The following is a 25,348-nucleotide window of genomic DNA, read 5'->3' as shown; positions in this document are numbered from 1 at the left end:
ACCCGGGGGTCACCAGGTTCTTCCACTTCATCAAGGCCCGCAACCTGCCTTACTCCATCGAGGAGGTCAGGACCATGACCAAGAACTGCCAAGTCTGCGCTGAGTGCAAACCGCACTTTTATAGACCAGACAGAGCCCACCTGATAAAAGCCACCCGCCCTTTCGAACGCCTGAGCGTCGATTTTAAAGGGCCTCTCCCCTCCTCCAACCGCAATGTGTACTTCCTCAACATCATTGACGAGTACTCCCGTTTCCCGTTCGCTATCCCCTGCTCGGACATGACCAGTGCCACGGTCATTAAATCTCTGAACAGCCTCTTCACCCTGTTCGGTTTCCCCAGCTATATCCATAGCGACCGGGGCTCATCGTTTATGAGCGACGAACTCCGCCAGTACCTGCTCGCTAGGGGTATAGCCACAAGCAGGACCACCAGTTACAACCCCCGGGGGAACGGACAGGTGGAAAGAGAGAATGCAACAGTTTGGAAGGCCGCCCTACTAGCCTTAAAGTCTAGGGGCCTTCTGACCTCCCGCTGGCAGGAGGTGCTCCCCGATGCGCTCCACTCGATTCGGTCACTGCTCTGCACTGCCACCAATGCCACCCCTCACGAGAAAATGTTTGTCTTCCCAAGGAAGTCCACATCGGGGACATCGTTACCGCCATGGCTGACGTCCCCAGGGCCGGTACTACTGAGAAGACACGTGAGGGCCAATAAAACGGAGCCCCTGGTCGAGAGGGTCGACCTCCTTCACGCCAACCCCCAGTACGCTTACATTGCGTACCCGGACGGGCGGGAGGACACAGTCTCCATACGAGACCTCGCACCCTCGGGGACCGCTGTAACCCACTACCCATTACCACCCCCCCCCACGACCCGATATCCAACCCCAGCAGCCGGCTCGCCTTGGACCATCACCCACGAGGACCACACTCCAGGGCCCCAGCCTACACGGGACGCGACGCCGGAAGCTCCACCACCCCTGCCGTCGCCACGTCGATCACAGCGGCAGACAAGACCTCCGGAGAGACTCCAATACACGAACTTTTAAATACACTTCACCCCGCCGGACTCATTTTTAAACAAGGGGTGAATGTGGTAAACCACTGTATACCTGTCTGTATGTGTAATGTGTATTCCACTAGGTACAGGTCTGGACATGCCTCGGCTGACTCCTCCCACTATTCCAGGTATATAAGTGACTACCTCCCAGTCCCTTAGTATTCTGGACGGGTCGACCACTCGAGGCAAGACCTTCATTCTTTAGTTAATAAAAGCCTGGTTGTTACTCGCTTAACCTCAGTCTTTTGAGTAATTGATGACGCATCACTGACCCGGTTTACACAGGAGCCCCCCACTGTGTACGAGGCCCCACCGCTGGTCGCTGTGCTTCTGTACTCCGGGGCTAATACCCCACAACACGTTAGATTGGAACCTTTTTACCGGCCGATTTAAGATCCTGAATAACATTCTTGTCTTAATGTTCAGGACTGCGAATAATTGTAAATATTTAAAGCTGAAAGAATTCCCGATTCCCCACTATTCCCAATCCAGGAAACTTCCCCCTCGACAAGATGCACCCTGCACAGTATTGGAGTAAATAGCGAACCGTTAGTGATTTAATCTCGGGTTTCTCGCCTGTTTCTAGTTGAAATGGTGGATGTGGAATATATTTTTAATTAATTTTATCTTTACTGCTGGACTATATTTTATGTTTACATTCCATTGTCCAGCCTTATTAAATAGGATTTATTGTAATTAAATTATCAGACTCTCAGAAACCTGTATTTGCTGATCTGACAAAGACTGTAAATTCCCTACTTGTTCACAAGGATCCGTTCTAGATTCTCCAGTCCTTAGAGAATTATTAAACGATCCTCTTATTATTGGTCTTACGTGTGTTGAATCTGCTTCTCTTTGGTTTAACTGAACTGTTTGTTTCCCTTCATTACGGAGCAACAACACAATCCGTGACTTCTACAATTCGCCCAACAGTTAGAGACAAATAAACAGTTACCTCAGACTCTGGCATTTGTGCAGTACGGGTCCCAGCCGCTGGAGTCCTTCACACTGAATGGAGCAGCCTACGATATCAAGGTGATTTATTGTATCACAGAGTCCAATGACATGAGACAAGACCGCACAGTCAATCGGGGTCAATGTCAATCCACTAAATGTAAGTGATTGCACGGATCCCACTGTTTTCCGAGTCAGTGCTTTATTCCGAGACTCAAACAGGTAGTGGAATGTGTTCAGGAGGTTCCTTTTACCAGTTTCACTCCCTGTGTTTCCAATCTGTCCTTCAACCTTCTCCTTCACCCAGTCAATCACTCGGCAGGTGGTTTGATGAAGAAATGGACCCAGAAACTCCTCCAGGGGCCGAGCTGACTGTGGGGAGGAGAGACCAGCAACAAATCGGAGAAATATCTCAAATCGCCCATCTTCCATACTGTGGGTTTCACGGAGGAGTTTACAGATGTCCCTGGGATCAGGAATCAGGAATTGTGCGAGTGCAGCTACAAACTCTTGGATGGTGAGGTGCGGGAATGTGTATACCACGCTCTGGGCAGAATCATCTCTCTCCAAAAGTTCCATCATGAACCCGGACAGGAACTGGGAAGGTTGCAGGTTGTACTTGATCAAATCTCCATTTCTAAACACAATCTTCTTCTCGGAGACTCCTGTGAAGGCCAGCTCATCAATCTTCAGTAACACATCACGGGGGCTTTCAATCTCTCGGCCATGGTTTTTCAGAATGTTGTAAATATAGTAGGAATATAGTTGGGTGATGGTCTTGGGAACTCGCTGCTGTTCCCTGTCTCTTTGTGTAAAGAAGGGACCAAGTGACAGCCCGAGGATCCAGCAGTAGGAAGGGTTGTAGCACATGGTGTACAGGATCTCGTTCTCCTCCACGTGTTTGAAAACAGCTGCTGCCACCGTCTGATCTTCAAAAAACTTGTTGAAATATTCCTTCCGCTCTTCACCAACAAATCCAAGGATTTCAGCCCAGACACTGATCTCAACCTTTTCCAATAAATGTAATGCAGTGGGGCGGCTGGTCACCAGCACTGAACATCCTGGGAGCAGCTTGTGCTGTATTAAACTGTACACAATGTCAGACACTTCACACCAGTCTTCGGGATCTGTGCGCATGTGGTGAGGTTCTGTATTTCTCCGATTGTCAGCAATATCAATCCTGTCCTTGAATTCATCCAAACCATCGAATATAAACAGCAATCCCTCTGGGTTCTTCCAGAGCTCTCCCAGAATATTCAAGTAAGGATAGAAAATGAGCAACAGGTTCCACAGGTTTATTCTACAGTTAAGAGCGTTCAAATCCCGGAATTTGAAACTGAAAACAAATTCAAAGTGTGTGTATATTTTCCCAGTGGCCCAGTCATGAACAACCTTTTGTACCATTGTTGTTTTTCCAATCCCCGGGACTCCGCTCACTGCTGCTGAACTCCCAGATTTGGATTTTCTGTGGGAAAAACTGCTCTGGAACAATTGATCAGTTCGGATTTTTTCCAGCTCTCTCCGGAGATGTTTCTCTCTCCACTCTTCATGGTCTCGGCCTCTTGCCAGCAGTTCATGTTCTACAAGTGTCCGATCTCGAACAGTAGAAATGACCGTTAGCTCAGCGTATCGTTCAACCAGCTGGAAACTCTTAACCTTCTCCTTTATTAGGATAGTGTTCACTCTCAGTGTTTCAGTTTGTACCCGGAGTGTTTCCTTGTGTTTCTGTTGAACATCTTCAATTAGAACAGACAGAAAGTGGTTCTCAGTGTTAGGTGTATTGACATAAAAATAACTTCTCAATACCATTCCACTATTCAGTAAAACCACGCAAGATTTAATTCGCAGTTTCGATAGAAATTAAAACTCACTTAATGGCTGAGAACAATTTCAAATCCTCACTTGATTCTAATATTTACTGGGAAATATGGCATAGGATATCATAGAGCCAGAGTTATACAGCACAGAAAGAGGCCTTTCAGCCCATCGTGTCCGCGCCGGCCATCAAGCCCTGTCTATTCTAATCCCATTTTCCAGCACTTGGTCCGTAGTCTTGTATGCCATGGTGTTTCAAGTGCTCATCTAAATGCTTCTTGAATGTTGTGAGGGTTCCTGCCTCTACCACCCTTTCAGGCACTGAGTTCCAGATTCGAACCACCCTCTGGGTGAAAAAGTTCTTCCTCAAATCCCCTCTAAACCTCCTGCCCCTTACCTTGAAACTATGCCCCTGGTTATTGACCGCTCTACTAAGGGGAAAAGTTCCTTTCTATCTACCCTATCTATGCCCCTCATAATATTGTACACCTCAATCAGGTCCCCCCTCAGCATTGTCTGCTCTAAGGAAAACAACCCCAGCCTGTCCAGTCTCTCTTCATAGCTGAAGTGCTCCAGCCCAGGTAACATCCTGGTGTATCTCCTCTGCACCCTTTCCAATGCAATCATATCCCTCCTACAGTGTGCCGACCAGAACCGCACACAGTATTCCAGCTGTGGCCTAACTAGTGTTTTGTACAGCTCCATCATAACCTCCCAGCTCTTATATTCTATGCCTCGGCTAATGAAGGCAAGTATCCCATATGCCTTTTTAACCACCTTATCTACCTGTCCTGCTGCCTTCAGGGATCTATATACATGCACACCAAGGTCCCTCTGATCCTCTGTCCTTCCTAGGGTCCTACCATGCACTGTGTATTCCATTGCCTTGTTAGTCCTCACAAAATGCATCACCTCAGACTTTTCAGGGTTAAATTCCATTTGCCACTGTTCTGCCCATCTGACCAACCCGTCTATATTGTCCTGTAGCCTGAGACTTCTCTCCTCGCTATTTACCACTCCACCAATTTTCGTGTCATCTGCGAACTTACTGATCATACCTCCTACATTCATATCTAAATCATTAATGTACACTACAAACGGAAAAGCACCCAGCACTGATCCCTGCAGTACACCACTGGACACAGGCTTCCAGTCACAAAAACAACCTTCGACCATCAACCTCTGCCTCCTGCCACTAAGCCAATTTTGGATCCAATGTGCCAAATTGCCCTGGATCCCATGGGCTCTTACCTTCTTGACCAGTCTCCCATGTGGGACTTTGTTAAAAGCCTTACTGAAGTCCATGTAGACTACATCAACTGCACTACCGTCATCCACACACCTAGTCAACCCCTCAAAAAATTCAATCAAATTGGTTTGACATGATCTCCCCCTGACAAAGCCATGCTGACTATCCCTGATTAATCTGTGCCTCTCCAAGTGGAGACTAATTCTGTCCCTCAGAATTTTTTCCAATAATTTCCCTACCACTGATGTTACGCATCGATGGTCTGTAATTCCCTGGTTTATCCCTACTACCCTTCTTGAAAAATGGTACTACGTTAGCTGTTCTCCAGTCCTCTGGCACCTCCTCTGTGGCCAGAGAGGTTCTGAAAATTTGTGTCAGAACCCCTGCAATCTCCTCCCTTGCCTCACACAGCAGCCTGGGATACATCTAGTCAGGGCCTGGGGATTTATCCACTTTTAAGCCCGCTAAAACCGCTAGTATCTGCTGCCTCAATACTAATTTGTTCAAGTATATCACAATCCCCCTGCCTGATTTCTATGCCTACATCGTCCTTCTCCATAGTGAACACAGATGCAAAATATTCATTTAAAACCTCACCTACATCTTCTGGCTCTACACACAGATTGCCACTTTGGTCCCTAATGGGTCCTACTCTTACCCTGGTTATCCTCTTGCCCTTAATATACTTATAAAACACCCTCGGATTTTCCTTTATTTTGCCCGCCAGTGTTTTCTCATGCCCCCTCTTCGCTCTCCTAATTTCTTTTTTAAGTACCCCCCTGCACTTTCTATACTCCTCTAGGGCTTCCACTGTTTTTAGTCCTTTGTATCTGCCAAAAGCCTCCCTTTTTTTCCTAATCAATTCTTGCATATCCCTTGACATCCAGCGTTCCCTGGGCTTGTTAGTCCCACCCTTGACCTTTACAGGAAGATGTTGGCGTTGTACTCTCTCTATTTCCTTCCTGAAAGATTCCCACTGCTCTGATGTGGATTTTCCTACAAGTAGCTGATCCCAGTCGACTTTGATCCTGCCTTATCATATTAAAATTGGCCTTCCCGCAATTTAGAACCTTTATTTCCGGTCCATTTTTGTCCTTTTCCATGACTACATTAAATCTCACCAAATTATGGTCACTGTCACCAAAATGCTCTCCTACTGACACTCCTCCCACTTGCCCGGCTACATTCCCTAGAATTAGGTCCAGTACCGCCCCCTCTCTTGTAAAACTTTCTACATGCCGGCTCAAAAAGCTCTCCTGGATGCACTTTAAGAATTCCACATCCTCTAAGCCTTACACACTCGGACTATCCCAGTTAATATTGGGGAAGTTGAAATCCCCTATTATTACCCTATTATTTCTACACTTCTCTGAGATTTGCCTGCATATCTGTTCCTCTATCTCCCCCTGACTGTTTGGGGGCCTGTAGTACACTCCCAGCAAAGTGCTTGCCCCCTTTTTGTTTTTAAGTTCTACCCATATGGCCATATCAGTGGGATATAGACAGACTGTGAATGGTCAAGTGTCTCACTGTTATTGTATCAGATGTTGGGCAGGTTATCTAGGGCATTATGTGAATTGTGAGTGGGCAGACTGTGAATGGTCAAGTGTTCCACTGTTATTGTATTAGACGTTGGGCAGATTATCTGCGGTCACGTGTGAATTGCGAGTGGGACAGACTGAATGGACGGACATTCCACTCGGCGTTCTATTTAACCATCTGACCCCATATCCTCTCCATCACGAAGTCTGCCTACTTCCACCTCTGCCATGTCGTCAGTCTCCACCCTTGCCTCAGCTCGTCTGCTGCTGCAACCCTCACCCGTGCTCCTCGTTACATCCGGACATCGACATTCCAATGGTCTCCTGGCTGGCCTCCCACCTTACACACTCCATAAACAAGCTCATTTAAAACTCTGCTGCCCATATCCGAATTCACATCAATCCTGTTTACCCGTTACCCATGTGCTACATTGGCTCTCGGTCAGGCAATGCCTCGACTTAAAAATTCTCATTCTTATTTTCGAATCCCTCTATGTCCTAGCCCGCTCGTTATCTCTGTAACCTCCTCCAGCCACACAATCCTCCGAGATAACTGCACTCCTCCAATTCATGCCCCTTTCACATACCGGATTTACTTCGCTCCATCATTGGCGGCCATGCCTTCAGCTGCCAAGACGCTGAGCTCAGGAATTACCACCCTAAACCTTTCCCTCCATTAACAGAAGGTTCACTGTAAATGTCTCAGGGTTTGGGCAGGTTATCTGGGGTATTGTGTGCACTGAGAGAGGAGGTAAATTGCTATTGTTTTATGACTTGCGCAGGTTATCCGGTGTATTGTGCACACTGAGAAAGATGATTTAAGGTATTCAGAGTTTAGGCTGTGAGAAGGGTTACTGGGTTTGATGAGTTTTGTTTGGTCACAAGACTTCGGTATTGAAATGATTTAATCGAATTCACAAAATTAATGCAGGACACAAGCTCACAATTAGCAATATAATTAATAATGAAGTGAATTGAAAGTGAGAAGTAAAAAGGTAAGTCAGGGTATTTTTTGTTACCCATAGGGTAATAGATCGGGTGGACCAGTTGCCAGGGTAGGACAGTAATGGGGCCGCGTTAGACGGGGTAGGGAGAATTGAATGTGTTTGTGTAGATACACGGAGAGGAGGGGTAAGTGGGTCATCTCTATAAACAGGGACAGGCTTATTTTGGGCAAAATACCCATTTTCTGTACCTAATCATTCTCCTGTTATAATGGGCCGGATTTTCCGACCCCCACAGGCGCGTACGAGGTGTACACGCACCCGTAGGGGCCTCGCAAGTGCCGGTTTCAGGCAATAGAAGTGAATGCGCTGAAAACAGGAGAAGTGCCTCTGCGGGTGAAGAGTCGCACTTTTTGCACAACGTCCGCCCGCTAAAAAGTCCATAGAATTCTTACGCCTAGTAAAAGCAGTTCCGAAAAATAGAAAAATTTAATTTGATAACTCATTTATAAATTAAAAATACCCTTCAAAAACATTTAATTTCTTTTCCAAAAAATGTAATTTAAGAAATTAATTAAATGGAATTTTAATTAATTTAAATGGATTGAAAAAAAAATATTTAATGGTTTAGTGTGTTTTTAAATGTGATCCCCATTCATACTTATGACAGTTCTGTGCGTACAGACCTGTCAAAAGTATGAAGCAGGGTTCCCTTCTTTGATTGGTTCACCTAGCTCACGTGATTGCAGGGGCGCTCGCGAACCGCATGTGCCCCTGGGATTGCGCGAACCCGGAGAGGCCCAGGATCAGAAGCCTCGGGATCTACGGAACCAGCAGGTAGGTTCGTAGATTTTTTTCCGATCGGAGGCATCTGCATGCAGGAAGCCTCAGATCGGAAATTCAGGGCCATTGTGTTTCAGAAATTGCGAACATTTTATTCAGCTGTTTTACACATAGGTTCACTGAATGTGTTTCATAACAATCCACTGTCATATCACCGATTAGAAACAGAAATAGAACTATAGCCCATTTCACTCAGTGTAATGTTAGAGCAGAAAACATTTACAGTGCATTTGAAATGTTCTACCATCAATTATACTCCGTTGTTTAATGTTGGTCTTGGTTTCCTACACTGCAGGTTTGGGAACCAACATATGTTTCCGTTAGTCATTACATTAGGTCTAAAAAGACTCGTGAATTAAAAGACTATTCTTTGAGTAGAATAATGTTTGCTCTTTCACTGCAATTGGGAAGCTAGACAATAACCTCCCAGTCAGCCTGAACATTGGGCCGGATTTTGCTGTAATAATAATGGGGAGACTATCAGCGCTCGCCGTTATTACTGGGTAAAATTGACAGCAGCTTCTTGTGTCCGCAATGTGCAGTTAAACGTGGAAATCCAGAAGTTGCTGTCAGAGATACCCTGCTCTTCCACAAGAGGCGCTGTTGCAGTCCTCGCCGACAGAGTCGGCATTGAAATCACTGCAATGGCGTAAACTTGGGGTACTTACCCAGTAGTTCCACACTAAAGACGGCTGAAAGAGTTAGGGCTAGTGCATTCAGGATTAAGTGAGTTTTTACAAGGCCTAATAAGTGATAATTACCGCTGATCAATCTCTCTGGCACTGAAAAAATTATTATAAATGTGTGGAGTCTCATACCCTCAGAAGAAAATTAATGTTGCAGATTTTAAAAAAATTATATAGATGTATATTTACTTTTTCTGTTTGTCTCCTTTATCTCTCTTCCTTAATCCCATGTATATTTCTCAAACTTTATTTCATTTTCTCAACGTGGTATAAATGAAAGTTAAATTTCCTGTTTTATAATTCCTGGTTTGGAATCTGCGCCTCTCAGTGAGGATCCTTCCATGTGACTATTTGAAGAGCCTCGCTGTTTCTTCTCCTGCTCACAGTCCACAGATCCCCTGTAGAGGGCGCTGCGCTAGAAAAGACGACTGATGGCAGCAAGTCTGCCGTGTAAAGACGGTCAAATCTTTGTGGGCAGCTGTCCACGTTTCTTTGACACTGTGTCGTGATCCTGCCGGGTATGTACGGGATTTTGAAGTGTATCAGGATCCTGCCAGGTGTGAATGGGGCTTTACAGTGCATCAGGATCCTGCCAGGTGTGTATGGAGTTTCATAGAAACATAGAAGATAGGAGCAGGAGTAGGCCATTCGGCCCCTCGAGCCTGCTCCGCCATTCAATGAGGTCATGGCTGATCATCCAAACTCAGTACCCTGTCCCTGCCTTCTCCCCATATCCCTCGATCCCTTTAGCCTTAAGAAATATATCCAACTCCTTCTTGAATATATTTAATGAATTGGCCTCAACTGCCATCTGTGGTAGAGAATTCCACAGGTTCACCACTCTCTGGGTGAAGAAATTCCTCCTCATCTCTGTCCTAAGTGGCTTACCCCTTATCTTTAGACTGTGACCTCTGGTTCTGGACTCCCCCGCCATCAGGAACATCCTTCCTGCATCTAGTCCTGTTAGAATTTTATAAGTTTCAATGAGATCCCCTCTCATTCTTCGAAACTCCAGCGAGTATAAGCCCAATCGACCCAACCTCTCCTCATACGTCATTCCTGCCATCCCAGGTATCAGTCTGGTGAATCTTCGCTGCACTCCCTCCATGGCAAGAACATCCTTCCTCAGATAAGGCGACCAAAACTGCACACAATACTCAAGGTGTGGTCTCACCAAGGCCTTGTACAACTGCAGCAAGAGATCCTTGTTCCTGTACTCAAACCCACTCGCTACGAAGGCCAACATACCATTTGCCTTCTTAACCGCCTGCTGCACCTGCATGCTTACCTTCAGCGACTGGTGCACAAGGACACCCAGGTCTCGTTGCACTTCCCCTTCTCCCAATCTATTGCCGTTCAGATAATAATCTGCCTTCCTGTTTTTGCCACCAAAGTAGATAACCTCGCATTTATTCACATTATACTGCATCTGCCATATATCTGCCCAATCACCCAACCTGTCCAAATCATACTGGAGTTTCTCAGCATCCTCCTCACAGCACACACGCCCACCCAGCTTTGTGTCGACTGCAAACTTGGAGATATTACATCTAGTTCCCTCGTCTAGATCATTAATATTTATTGTGAATAGCTGGGGTCCTAGCACCGATCCCTGCGGTACCCCACTAGTCACTGCCTGCCACTCGGAAAAAGAGCCGTTTATTCCAACTCTTTGCCTCCTGTCTTCCAGCCAGTTCTCTATCCAAGTCAGTACCTTGCCCCCAATCCCATGTGCTTTAACTTTGCACGCTAATCTCTTATGCTTTCACAGTGAAACAGGATCCTGCCAGGTGTGTATGGGGTTTCAGTGTATCAGGATCCTGCCAGGTGTGTATGGGGTTACACAGTGTATCAGGATCCTGCCAGGTGTGTATGGGGTTTCAGTGTATCAGGATCCTACCAGGTGTGTATGGGGTTACACAGTGTATCAGGATCCTACCAGGTGTGTATGGGGTTTCACTGTATCAGGATCCTGCCAGGTGTTTATGGGGTTTCACAGTGTATCAGGATCCTGCCAGGTGTGTATGGGGATTCTGCCAGGTGTAGGCGATGTGCAGTTGGATTAACTGGAGCATACAAGACCTGCAAATTTACCAATAATTCCAAAATCGGAGTTAATTGTAAATTGAACCTATGCAGAACTTTTGTGGATTAATCACGAATCTAAATGACGTTTAATGCTGTTTCCCCCGTCTTTGTACCCCTGACTGACAGATACTGACAACCTCCAAACAAACGGCTACCATCAAACATTCTGATTCTAAAGTGAAATAAATGTTTCAAAATTTCCATTTCATCACTTACCGTTCAGGTGACTGGGTACTTCGAATAAACCTTGTGCGATGCTCATGTAATCAAATGGGTCAGAACCTGTTTAAATCAATGAACTTTCATGAAATCAGATCTGTTAATATTATAGTAAAATCTGCAGTGTTTGAATCTGACATTGCATTCAGTGTGATTTTACCGTACCATGTTCTTGTATTTCTTTCAGTATTTTGTCCACCTTCGGTAACCTGTGGCACATTTTCACAAAGGATTCCCACATCACCCTTCGGGCCCCAGGGCCTTTCTCCATCACCAGATTTAGGAGAAGTTTGGAACTGTCCGCCCGGTTTCCCTGCTCCGCGAGCTTAGTGACTTTCTGTAAAGAATAATAATGAATGTATTAAGGAGCTGATTGAAAGACAAACACAGAATGAGAAGGAAAGGATCTGCTCAGTGATGGGATCTCCCAGTTGTTTTGAGCACAGGAAGCAGTCACTGGGCCAGGTACTGATCCATTCTGAACAGGGGCTGAATATTCTGTAAACATCTTGATTCACTCATTAACGGAAAATAAATGAGATAGAAGGAAAACAGAAATCAGAAATATTGTTCTAGGAGAGTGAGGAATCACTGAGAATCAGCAATAGTTTTAATGGGGTTAGTATTCTCTGTCCATCAGTGTCCAACATGACATCAGATTCCTGATTGACAATGTGATACACTTGTTTCACATACTAACTTCCTGCTGTAACACTTTGTGATTTAGTAGAAATAAAACAGCAGCGAATCAGAACTCCAGTGGCAGGGAAGGGATGAATCGGAAGTGAGGGAAGCAGCTAGAAAACTGACTGAGAAATTACACCGACTAATCCAAACAACCACTGTTGGTTTATTGGTCAGCAGAATCAATCAATAATAATAATAATAATAATGATGACGACGACAAATCCAATCACATGTTTCTTCAGTAATTGAAATGACAGACACTCAATTTTTTTGCACAATCGCTGCCGGTATGAAAGCTCAGTAACCGGGAACATGTGTCCACCAATTGATAGTCAGGACTTCAATCACCAACTTACATTTATTTAGGGCTTATAAAGTAGAAAATCATGCCAGGGTGTTTCAGAGAGGCGGAATCAGACAATGGGCCCAAGACAAAGCAGGATAAATTAGCAGAGGTGGCCAGAAGCTAGAGAAACGGTAAGGTTTAAGGAATAGAGGGTGGTGGAGAGGCGGTGGTGTTGATGGAGTGAATTGCTGAGCGTGGGGCCCAAGACAACTGAACACTCAGCCACCAGTGGTGGTGTGAAGGACTGGGTGCACAAGAGGCCAGAGTCAGAGTAACGGAGAATTCCAGTGGCACGGGAGGTTGTAGGGCTGGAGTGGGTTACAGAGATAGGACGGGTCAAGGTCCTTAAGTTATTTAAAGAGCAGCACGGGAATTTTAAAATGAAGGCACTCGAGGAGCGGGAGCCATGAAAGGTGAGTGAGCACACGAGTGATATCTGAATGACACCTGGGCAGGTTGCAGGCAGCAGGATTCTGGAGTTGCTGAAGATTAGAGAGGATGCAAGGAGGGAGGCCGGCCAGGGGAGCATTGGAGCAGTCGGGTTTGGTGATGGGCCGAGGCAGGGGCGGGCAATGTTACGGGGATAGAAGTAGGGGATCTTTGTGATGGAGAGTATATGGGGCAGGGAGTTCAGCTCAAGGTTGGACGTGGAGATTGCGGACAACCTGGCTCAGTAGCAGGGAGTGGCCGGGGAGGCAGATGGACTCAAGCGACGAGGAGATGGAATTTGTGGTGGGGTAGCAGACAATGGCATCGGTCTTCCCAATGTTTAACTGGAGGAAAATGGGGAGTGACGTTCCACACCAAGAGCGCAGGGGCAGGTAACTTACCCAGTTGTGTATAGTTTTGGGAACTCAATTATAGGAAGGGAATACATTTATTTGAAAAACTGTTTAGCAGGTTCACTGGGATATGGAATTCCTGTTAGAGGCGATTTGAGAATTTAGGGCTCATACTACGCGAGTTGGGTGGATTAGGCGAGGAGTTGATGGCAGTCTTCAGTTTCTGAAAGCTTATGATGAAATAAATGTTTACAGATTGTTTCCACTGTCTGGTCAGAGGGCTAATTCCAAGTATTAAGGGCGAGGGTGGATACATTTATTCCTGTACATGGTGGTTAGAATGTATAATTTACTCCCACAAACTGTTGAGGAAGCCACTTGATAAATTGCTTAAAAAGATAATTCGATTGCCTTAGAGAAAAAACGAATGTTAGAGAGTTCATGGAGTGAACAGGTGGTTGGGATTAGAATAGGTGGGATATTAACGGTAATGGGTAGTGAGCAGGAGGTTGGGATTAGACTAGGTGGGATATTAACGGTAATGGGCAGTGAGCAGGAGGTTGGGATTAGACTAGGTGGGATATTAACAGTAATGGGTAATGAGCAGGAGGTTGGGATTAGACTAGGTGGGATATTAATGGTAATGGGCAGTGAGCAGGAGGTTGGGATTAGACTAGGTGGGATATTAACGGTAATGGGCAGTGAGCAGGAGGTTGGGATTAGACTAGGTGGGATATTAACGGTAATGGGCAGTGAGCAGGAGGTTGGGATTAGACTAGGTAGGATATTAACGGTAATGGGTGGTGGGCGGGAAGTTGGGGTTAGACTAGGTGGGATATTAACGGTAATGGGTAGTGAGCAGGAGGTTGGGGTTAGACTAGGTGGGATATTAACGGTAATGGGTAGTGAGCAGGAGGTTGGGATTAGACTAGGTGGGATATTAACAGTAATGGGCAGTGAGCAGGAGGTTGGGGTTAGAATAGGTGGGATATTAACAGTAATGGGCAGCGAGCAGGTGGTTGGGGTTAGACTAGGTGGGATATTAACGGTAATGGGTAGTGAGCAGGAGGTTGGGATTAGACTAGGTGGGATATTAACAGTAATGGGCAGCGAGCAGGTGGTTGGGATTAGACTAGGTGGGATATTAACGGTAATGGGTAGTGAGCAGGAGGTTGGGATTAGACTCGGTGGGATATTAACAGTAATGGGCAGTGAGCAGGAGGTTGGGATTAGACTAGGTGGGATATTAACGGTAATGGGTAGTGAGCAGGAGGTTGGGATTTGAATAGGTGGGATATTAACGGTAATGGGTAGTGAGCAGGAGGTTGGGATTAGACTAGGTGGGATATTAACAGTAATGGGCAGTGAGCAGGAGGTTGGGATTAGACTAGGTGGGATATTAACGGTAATGGGTAGTGAGCAGGAGGTTGGGATTTGAATAGGTGGGATATTAATGGTAATGGGCGGTGAGCAGGAGGTTGGGGTTAGACTAGGTGGGATATTAACGGTAATGGGTAGTGAACAGGAGGTTGGGATTAGGCTAGGTGGGATATTAACAGTAAAGGGCAGTGAGCAGGAAGTTGGGGTTAGACTTGGTGACTCAGGGAGGAGAAAACAAACAATTGCACAGTATTGATTTGGGACAGTCTGTTTTTTCCTTCCCCACACTGCTTTTTTCTCTCTCTGTGTCTCACAATATTTCACCATTTGAGCTCTTCTGTTTTTTAATGTCTTTTCTTTAACCCACGGGGGATTTCCGTGTGCCATCTGACATTTCCCTGATTTACTATTAAGTAGTTTCCTGGTCACTCAGCTCATTGCCTTCCCTCTAACTCCTGTCTGTTGCCTCTGGTCTCTCCTTTTCCGAGTCTCGCTAAAACCGTTTCCCTTTGTTTTCAGTCCACACAGGAGTTATACCAGAACCGTTCCCCTGTTCTTTGTACAGATACTGACAGACCCGCTGGGTAAATTCACCTCTTCTCATCATTGTTTCAGATTCACAATATTTGCAGTTTTATCCATTTCTTTGATATTTTGCCGGTTTCCATTCTGTAACATTCTACGATTCCAATATTTGATATTGCAACAATTCTCAGGGGCAGTGAGGAAAGCAAATCAGATTCATGGATGTGCTAACGGGTCAATATTAAACAGACGTAGTGAGATAATCCCGCTACTTTATTAATCATTGGTCTGACCGCACTTAGAATACTGTGCACAGTTCTGGTTGCCTGAGTAATAAAAGGTTATCGCAGCTATTGAAGAGAGCTAGAATGATTGAGAGGGTGGAGGGGTTGAATTAGGAGGAGCTAGTGTGTAAATTGGGCATGTTCTCACTGGAAGAGAAAAGGTTGAGTGTTGATATGATCGCTCTTTCACTTTGCCCAGTATATTAGAAACAGAGGACACAGTCTGTGCTTGAAGGAGGGTAAATTCAAAACTACTCTGTGGAAACAATATTTCAGTGAGGGAGTGGTCAATCTGGGGAACAGGCTCCCTAGGGAGATGGTGGAAGTTAGTAATATTGATTCATTAAACGGCAAATTAGATAGATTTATTTCAGAAAATCACATACTGGGATGTAGTATAGTACAGGAGTAATTTGAGATATGATGTGTTAAGTGCAGCATGCTTGGGAGGAACAGGTGTCTTTGGATCTATGGTTCCCAAAACTCTCCACCACTGGGGTTTTCCTCGGGTCGGGGGCTTCCCGCGGGTGCAAGCCCCCGACCTGCACTTACCTTGCGCACCGGCAGTTGAGCTGTAGGGCCCCGTGGAATTCCACTCCGGGGCCTGGCCCAGCTTCCGGCGCACTGTGCTTGCGTGTCCCAGGGGCGTAGTTAATGCGATGCGTCCCGTGGGATCACGTGGGCCATGGGCAGCCAATCGGAGGAGGGAAAAGCCCATTCATAAGATTGACAGGAAGAACTGTGAAAACTTATAAATACTACGGGCCCCAAAATAGCAGTAAACCTTCAAATAATTTTTTTTTTAAATCACACTTTTTAAATAAACTATAAATTACATTAAATAACTATTTTAAACAATAATTTAAATTTTTGAAAAAAAGAATTTAATAAAAAAAGGGGCTAAAAATAAACTTACCTTGCTTTAAAGTATTTAAAAATAATAAACCTGTGGAAAAAATGTTTTAATTTTAATTAATTGACCACTTACCTTGTAAAAAGCAGGCCTTACGCCTGCTTTTTAAATGTGTAAATCCTGCAGGCTTAACCTCGCGTGAAAACCTGCAAAAAAAACCTAAGTTCAAAGCGCACGCGCAGCCTCCCCTGCGCGCGCGTTCGACCTCTGAACACCTTCGTTCAGAGGATCGGAAGTGCCGGTTTACCGCGCATGCGCAGTGCATGCAGGAAACCGGCATTTCCATTCGGCCTATGGGTGAGTACCCCGTGTGTACTCACCCGTGGAGAGCCGAATTTCTGGGCCATGATGTAAGTGCAGCATGCTTGGGAGGAACAGGTGTCTTTGGATCTACGGTTCCCAAAACTCTCCACCACTGGGGTTTTCCTCACCTCAGGAGTCTGTTGTAGATTAATTAACAGAGATCGATCAGTCAACAACTCCCTCATCATTGTAGCATTCGATACCAGGATATTGGAGGGGAATTACACAGACCTCGTTCCTTTCTCATCAAGCAATTCCTTTGTTCCTATGTTAGGAGTTTCTGTCAGTTCGGTGATGTTCGAATAATCTAAACTCATTCTGTGTCCCTCCCACTTACGTGATACTCTTGTCCACTGAAATGGTCCTCGCCTGTTAACCAGAGACCGAGTCCCTCCACACCCTCTTCAACCGCCTGTTCCAGTCTGTCCCGGTAGAACTTTGTCAACTGGAACAGCTGGTAATCGTCGCACTTTATCAAGAACTTGTTGATTGTCGAGTTGGGATCTGTGAACAGAAAGAACCACGTTGACAAACACCTTCTGAAATCCCACATACATCGCATGTGCTTCATTCCATCATTCTATACAGTCATTTCTGTGCAAATTTGTCAAACACGACTTATCGACAGCTTATCAGTTCCAGCCTCCCCGATCATCCCCGGTATCTGTAAATGTTCACTAATTCGACCTTCAAATACAGATTCCAGGAGTTTGCTCACAACACAGTCCTCCCCCTCTATTTCATCTCCATTGCTCGATAGCCTGCAAAACCCACTGAGAAATGTGCTATTTCCAATCCTATTCCTTAACTGAATACATATAGATTCTATCTTAACATAACTCCAGTGAACATCCTTGTGCTCCAGCACAGACATGGAACCCTTTAGTAATACTGACATCCACAAATATTGTTTCACTCTCCTAAAATATTATAAGCAGGATCGTTTTGCTCCGAGTTCCGTTCAAACCGAAGTCCTGTCTCAGTTAATAGATCACAGCACCCAGGAGGACAAGGGCAGCAGGTGCATGGGAATACCATCGCCTCCCCCATTTCCCCTCCAAGTCACACACCATTCCGACTTGGACATATATCGCCGTTCCGTCAACATCGCTGGGTCCACATCATGCAAACCCCTACCCAAGTGTTCCTGTTTCAACAGTTTTACTAATTACGCTCTCTAGTCTCAGATCCGGCTATTTCCCATCCTCCAGTCATATCAGCTGATACCCTCCCACTGCTCCATTCACGCATTCTGGAAAATCATTGTTGTTGGTCCGTTCAGATCACGACCGTCCCTTCCCTTCTCCCTGAACTCACTCTAGAGCCCCAAGAACGTGAACCCTTCCCTCCTGCTCCAACCCTGCAGCCACACATTGACCTGCCTCATATTCCCTCCTTATTCAGCCCATGCGAAACTATGCGGACATCAACAGCTTGAGGCCTCGATTTTTAGTCTAGAGCCTCAGTCTCAATATTCCCTCTATAAACGCATTTCTATCGTGTTACTGGTTCCGACTATGGCTATTTTCTGCTCTCCTTTCCTTCCGTTGCAGCATGTTCTTCCCTCTGGCAGACAACACAAAGCTGGGTGGGAGTGTGTGCTGTGAGGAGGATGCCGACAAACTTCAGTATGATTTGGACAGGTTAGGTGATTGGGCAGAAGCATGGCAGATGTAATATAATGTGGATAAATGAGAGGTTATCCACTTTGGTGGCAAAAACAGGAAGGCAGATTATTATCTGAATGGCAATAGATTGGGAGAAGGGGAAGTGCAACGAGACCTGGGTGCCCTTGTGCACCAGTCGCTGAAGGTAAGCATGCAGGTGCAGCAGGCTGTTAAGAAGGCAAATGGTATGTTGGCCTTCGTAGCGAGAGGGATTGAGTACAGGAACAAGGATGTCTTGTTGCAGTTGTACAGGGCCTTGGTGAGACCACATCTTGAGTATTGTGTGCAGTTTTGGTCACCTTATCTGAGGAAGGATGTTCTTGCCATGGAGGGAGTTCAGCGAAGATTCACCAGGCTGATACCTGGGATGGCAGGAATGACATATGAGGAGAGATTGGGTCGATTGGGCTTGTACTCGCTGGAGTTTAGAAGAATGAGAGGGGATCTCATCGAAACTTATAAAATACTAACAGGACTAGACAGACTAGATGCTGGAAGGATGTTCCCGATGGTCAGAGTCCAGAACCAGGGGTCACAGTCTAAGGATAAGGGGTAAGCCATTTAGGACAGAGATGAGGAGGAATTTCTTCACCCAGAGAGTGGTGAACCAATGGAATTCTCTGCCAAAGAAGGCAGTAGAGGGCAATTCATTAAATATATTCAAGAAGGAGTTAGATATATTTAAGGCTAAAGGGATCAAGGGATATGGAGAGAAGGCAGGAACAGGGTACTGAATTTTGATGATCAGCCATGATCTCATTGAATGGCGGAGCAGGCTCGAGGGGCCGAATGGCCTACTCCTGCTCCTATCTTCTATGTTTCTATGTACCAGGGAGGCAACTTACCATTCGGGACCGGCTCAGGGCTGCAGAAGCTATTCCACTGCCGATAGAATCTCCCACCCTTATCGCTCTCCTATTCCTGTGCCGCAACTGCCTCTCAAACCCGCCCCACTCAGAGTGACCACACTGTTGCTCAGGAAGACGATCCTGGGTCACTGTCTCTATCCACCTTACAGACCCCAATTACCAGGCATCTATTGGACAGTTCCAGTACTCAGGGCTCCCTCCACCTGTGACTGTGGTGCCCCTCTAGATGGTCTCTCACTTCCCTCTTATGACTCAGCTCCTGTCCTGTTCCCACTTCCTGCGTGAGCTGCAGTATATTACACGAGGTCTGGACCCTTTGTCGGGACAGAAATTATATTTTACTGAATTTTCTGAACCTACCTGTGTCCATTCTCATTCTTGAAGATGTTGGATCTTCTCCCCTGGTTGGACCTTCAGCCATGGTGGTGACAGTCATTCCCAGATTCTGACGCTCTGTAATAAATATATTAACAGGAGGGTTAGATGGAAATATTAAAATGAGGAGAGCGTTGCCTTGTTAAACATGTTTTCAAGTCCCTCCTCCTCCATCAGTACAATAGCTGTTCGCTCCGGGATCGAAAATTTCCCGAGTGTTACAATCAACTCTCCACATCAGGTGTGACACACACAGCTGCCCAGTGAAATCCAGGGAGTCCCGCTGATCTCCACAACCGAGTTCCAGAATGGCTCCCGTCGGCCGAAAATCGGCACTGGGAGCGCCCATTGGTGAGATTTACTCACAGTGCAGGCCAAAACTAGCCTTATTCCTGAGGTACAGGATATTCTGCAGGGAAATATGGAGCAGGCAATCATTGATGAATTATATGATCCTTCACTCGGTTGTACACAGTGTGGCGGTATTGTATTATTTTATTTACATATGTGTGTTGATTGGTTGAGGTTTGATATTAAATTCTGGTATTGTATGAATATGAATATCGATCCACTTACACTGTATATGTCTGGGTGCGATTCCTCTGGTCTCCATGAGCAGTGACGTTGTCCTGGGTTCATGGAGATGTGATCTAGTTAGAGTGAGGAGAGGGTGAAATGCACAAGAGGCCAGAGTCGGAGGAAGAGAGAGATCTTGGTGGTGGGGGATTCTAGGGCTGGAGGAGGTTACAGAGACAGGGAGGGCTGAGACAAGGAATGGGGTTTAAACGTGCATGACAGTTTTAATTTGGAGTTGCTGGGGGACTGGGAGCCAATGTAGGTTCACAAGGACAGGGGTGATCAGTGAGCAGGGTTTTGATGCATGCAAGTGCATGAAGGATGAAAGCAGCAAAGTCGGCCCAGAGAGCATTGGAAAAATCAAGTCTACAGTGATAAAAGCAAGGATGAGGATTTCAGCAGCAGACGGGCTGAAGCAGGGACGAAGAATGCCGATGTTACAGAGGTGGAGGTAAGCGGTCATTGTGAGGAGAGGAGATCAGGTCGGAAGATCAGCTTGATGCCAACTACACCACTGAGGTTGTGAACAATCCGAGGCATTGGCTGGGACAGGGATGGAAACTCTGGCGAGAATTCGTGGCGGGGCCAAAGATCATGTCGTCATTCTTCCCAATGTGCAATTGGAGAAATATGTAGGTCATCACAGACTGGCTGTCGGACAAGCAACGTGAGAAACCACAAGAAATGGAGGGGTCGAGAGAGGTGCTGGAGAGGTAGAGCAGAGTGCTGTCAGTGTACATATAAAAGCAGATCTCCTTTGTTTGGATAATGTGTCTGAGGGGCAGCATGTAGATGAGAAATAGGAGGGGGCAATGTCTTTGCACCACACGATCCTCCTCCCACCACTCTTCATCTAAGCCTATCAGCATAACCTTTTATTCCTTCTCCCTCATGTGTTTCTCCAGCTTTCCCTTAAATGCTAGTTTTCTTTGCAGTGAGGCTGTGTAATCCGGAGCATGCCTCCTCACTGACGCTATACAGATCACGTGTTGTTGTTCCTCTGCACCACTGACCCGTCCCCACACCGGCTCCAAGACATAAGGAGCTTTTATGTGACCAAATGTTTGGACAAAGAGGTACATTTTAAGGAGCGTGTTGAAGGAGCAGAGAGAGGTAGAGATGTTTAAAGAGGGAATTCCAGAGCTTAGGGCCTCCGCAGCTAAAGGCACGGCCGTCAATGGTGGAGAGAAGGAAATCGGAGATATGCCACAGATCAGAATTGGAGGAGCGCTGGGATTTCGGGGACTGCAGGAGATTACAAAGATAGGGAGGGGCAAGGCAATTTTGGGATTTGAAAACAAGGATGTGAATTATAAAAATCGAAGCATTGCCAGACCCGGAGCCAATTCCGGTCAGCGAGCAAAGGAATGGGTGAGGTTATCAGCAACAGTTGAGCTGAGGCAGGGGCAGAGACCGGCGCTGTTACAGAGCTGGAAGTAGACGGTGTTGGTCATGGAGTGGATATGTGGTCAGAAGCTCATCGTACGGTCAAATACGACAGCAAGGCTGCGGATGCTCTGCTTTAGCCTCAGACAGTGGGCAGGGCGAGGGATGGAGTCGCTGCCTCGGGAACACAGCTCGTGGCAGGGACCGAAGACAATGGCTAATGTTACCTGTCTACCTGCCCCACAGGTGCTGCTCACCCGAGAATCCCTCCCACTGACACAGCTTGTTGATGCTTTTCAAACATCTCCACACATCAGCAGGGTGCACGGTCAGGAAACACTTACAATGGAAAGACTGGTCACACTCACAGGCCAAGGGGTTGGGCGTCCAGTGGGCACAAGGGTTAGGTCAGTGTGGCGGGGGTAGAGTCAGAGGAAAGAGAGCGAGGCAGGGGGCAGAGCGGGGACAGGGGTTTGGTCAGTGTGGCGGGGGTAGAGCCAGAGGAAAGAGAGAGGGAGGCAGGGGGCAGAGTGGGGACAGAGGTTTGGTCAGTGTGGCGGGGGTAGAGGCAGAGGAAAGAGAGAGGGAGGGGGCAGAGCGGGGACAGGGGTTTGGTCAGTGTGGTGGGGGTAGAGGCAGAGCAAAGAGAGGGAGGCAGGGGGCAGAGTGGGGACAGGGGTTTGGTCAGTGTGGCCTGGGTAGAGTCAGAGGAAAGAGAGGGGGAGGCAGGGGGCAGAGTGGGGACAGGGGTTTGGTCAGTGTGGCCTGGGTAGAGTCAGAGGAAAGAGAGGGGGAGGCAGGGGGCAGAGCGGGGACAGGGGTTTGGTCAGTGTGGCGGGGGTAGAGGCAGAGGAAAGAGAGAGGGAGGCAGGGGGCAGAGCGGGGACAGGGGATTGGTCAGTGTGGTGGGTAGAGTCAGAGGAAAGAGAGGGGGAGGGGGCAGAGTGGGGACAGGGGTTTGGTCAGTGTGGTGGGTAGAGGCAGAGGAAAGAGAGGGAGGCAGGGGGCAGAGCGGGCACAGGGGTTTGGTCAGTGTGGTGGGTAGAGGCAGAGGAAAGAGAGGGGGAGGCAGGGGGCAGAGTGGGGACAGGGGTTTGGTCAGTGTGGTGGGTAGAGGCAGAGGAAAGAGAGGGAGGCAGGGGGCAGAGCAGGGACAGGAGTTTGGTCAGTGTGGTGGGGGTAGAGTCAGAGGAAAGAGAGGGAGGGAGGGGGCAGAACGGGGACAGGGGTTTGGTCAGTGTGGCCTGGGAAGAGGCAGAGGAAAGAGTGGGAGGCAGGGGGCAGAGCGGGGACAGGGGATTGGTCAGTGTGGTGGGTAGAGGCAGAGGAAAGAGAGAGGGAGGCAGGGGGCAGAGCGGGCACAGGGGTTTGGTCAGTGTGGCGGGGGTAGAGGCAGAGGAAAGAGAGGGGGAGGCAGGGGGCAGAGTGGGGACAGGAATGTATTGCACTCTGGACAGTCTTACCCTGAATATAATGGACATTGTACAAGGGAGGAAACATACATCTCTTCTAATAGCAAAACCAACTTGTAATATTATTACTAACAGCAAAATACTGGAGATGCTGGAACACTGTCATAAAAGCTGAAAATTCTGGGAACATTCAGCAGGTCAGGCAGTGTCTGTGGGGGGGGGGGAACGGTGGGGTTAACGGTTCAGGTCAATGACCTTTCCTGAGAACGGGTTCAGGATCTGAAACACCAACCCCATCTTCCTCTCCCCACAGTCGCTGCCTGACCCGCTGAGTGTTTCCAGCATTTTCAGCTTTTATTACTAATATTATTACTCATCCCCATTTCAGACTACATTCTGTATTTGACTTGGTTTGGGTTCATACCATTTCAGAATACACTGGGAATCTGATGCTCGCTGTGTATCTGACGTTGATTTTGGAAGCATATTCCCTGCTTGCTTTGACCAGTGTTGTCCTACTTCGGTATTGTGTGTGTCTGTGACCAATGAAACAGGAGGCAAGCACTCACCCGGCGTTTAATGTCTTTCACCGTCCCCAGTACTAAACACTGGGGATGTCCAAAGGTAATGAAGCTGTGCTCAGCACTCACTATCTGACAATACTTTGTACCTGCTGGTCACAGGCCGCGCTGATCTTTGAGGTTTGTCTCTGCATCGTGTTCAATTAATTGACTATAATTGGTTTCTCTGTTCAGTCTTTCCACTTGATTTGTCATCAGATCTGAGCTATTTTAACACTGAGATCTGATGGCGACGGTGTGAGTTCAGTCCGACCTAATAAACAGACATGTGTCGATCTGCTGGGCTCTGCCCCACACTGGAGTCACCTCTCAGATCAAATTCCTTTACTCTAAAATACACACAAGATTCACTGTGACTGTGTTTAGAGACAGATACTGATCACACTTTACATCCCATTGCATGGCCTCATGCTGGATAATTGTGCTCAGTGGTCAGAATCTTCCAGTCTCATTCTCACCATTGCCTGCTTTACATTGTAAGCTTTGTGGACTGTCTACAGGACCAGGGTGTATCTGAGTCAATGGGACTCTCTCTGACCTTTGTCCCCAGTCCATCTCCAGGACCAGTGTGTATCTGAGTCAATGGGACTCTCTCTGACCTTTCTCCCCAGTCCATCTCCAGGACCAGTGTGTATCTGAGTCAATGGGACTCTCTCTGACATTTCTCCCCAGTCCATCTCCAGGACCAGTGTGTATCTGAGTCAATGGGACTCTCTCTGACCTTTCTCCCCAGTCCATCTACAGGACCAGTGTGTATCTGAGTCAATGGGACTCTCTCTGACCTTGATCTGCAGTCGATCTCTGGAAGCTCTTTGAATCGGAAGGGTTCTCTCTGGTTGGTGCTCACACAATCCGGTGCTGGTTCACCTGCTGTTGTTCCTCAGTCTAAAATCCCTGTTTACCTCCAGCTGTGGACCTTCCTCAATCACTCCGTCATTCACCGGGAGATCTAATTGTGGCAGAGCAGAAAATGAGAACAATATTGAAAGCGTGAAATAATGTAATCTAAACTTTTCTTCTGCTTACTAAAAATTAAATTTCAAGGCCGAATATTTGTTTGATTTTGTCTCTTTCCTCAGATCCCCAGTTCCGGGGCTGTGTGTTTATTTTGGAGATTTTCCTCACAGTAAATTCCGGCCGCCAGAGACTCCCCCAGTTTCACTGCTCTGGGCGGAAATGCGCCATTTTGTGTCCAAACTGCCTGAACCCACCGCGCCCTCCACCCCCGGACCAGCCCCTGTATTGTGAGCCGGTTCAGCACATTCCTCGGGAGCTGATGCTGACCGGAATCTCCCCTCCGTTTCTCTGCGAAGTTACAAACCGGGGCTGTGACTCTGTGAAGCCCCTCCCTCCCTCGCTCGCTGTGATCTGAACTCTGTGCTGAGCAGCCGCGCTGCCAGGCCGTGTGCTGAATGGAGCCGAGTTCCCTCAGTCACAGAGCGCGGCCCCTGTAACCCGGGCAACCATCCTGTTGCTTACCGTCACTCACACACCGGCCCGGCACACAGCAAACCCCGCCCACTGCACATCCCCGGGATCAGCAAGGCAGCGGCACTGCGCCTGCGCGGGAGAGCAGTGGAGCGACACTGCGCCTGCGCGGGAGACCAAGGGAGCGACACTGCGCCTGCGCGGGAGGGTGAGGGAGCGACACTCCGCCTGCGCGCTGTGACAAGTTTGCGCCACTACGCCTGCGCGGGAGGGCAAGGGAGCGGCAGTGCGCCTGCGCAGCAGAGCAGGTGTGCGGCAGTGCGCCTGCGCGGCAGGGCAAGGGTGCGACAATGTGCCTGCAACGGATCGACACCGCGCCTGCGCGGGAGGGAACTGTTGCCCCAACGCATCACTATAGCACCCCCAGTGGTAGGA

General features: G+C 47.4%; 1 protein-coding gene across 1 annotated transcript in view; it reads right to left on the bottom strand.

The window, feature by feature from the left end:
- Positions 1 to 24,821, bottom strand: part of LOC147092675 (NACHT, LRR and PYD domains-containing protein 3-like) — a 40,691-nt gene extending 15,870 nt beyond the window's left edge. Inside the window, exons 1-6 of the mRNA XM_085975984.1 lie at positions 24,268 to 24,821; positions 19,516 to 19,608; positions 16,957 to 17,123; positions 11,565 to 11,736; positions 11,397 to 11,462; positions 2,016 to 3,750 (exon numbers count right to left, since the gene is read on the bottom strand). Coding sequence (XP_085832110.1) covers positions 2,016 to 3,750; positions 11,397 to 11,462; positions 11,565 to 11,736; positions 16,957 to 17,123; positions 19,516 to 19,591 — 2,216 coding nt within the window. The 5' untranslated portion in view covers positions 19,592 to 19,608; positions 24,268 to 24,821. The remainder of the gene's footprint in view (positions 1 to 2,015; positions 3,751 to 11,396; positions 11,463 to 11,564; positions 11,737 to 16,956; positions 17,124 to 19,515; positions 19,609 to 24,267) is intronic.
- Between the last annotated feature and the right edge of the window lie 527 nt (positions 24,822 to 25,348).

This window comes from Somniosus microcephalus, unplaced genomic scaffold (genome assembly GCF_052327205.1).
Source record: "Somniosus microcephalus isolate GS21.2 unplaced genomic scaffold, FLI_Smic_1.0 unresolved_chr2, whole genome shotgun sequence".
Lineage (NCBI taxonomy): Eukaryota > Metazoa > Chordata > Chondrichthyes > Squaliformes > Somniosidae > Somniosus > Somniosus microcephalus.
Note: the sequence above shows the minus strand (reverse complement) of the source record. Positions and strands in the feature narration are given on the sequence as shown.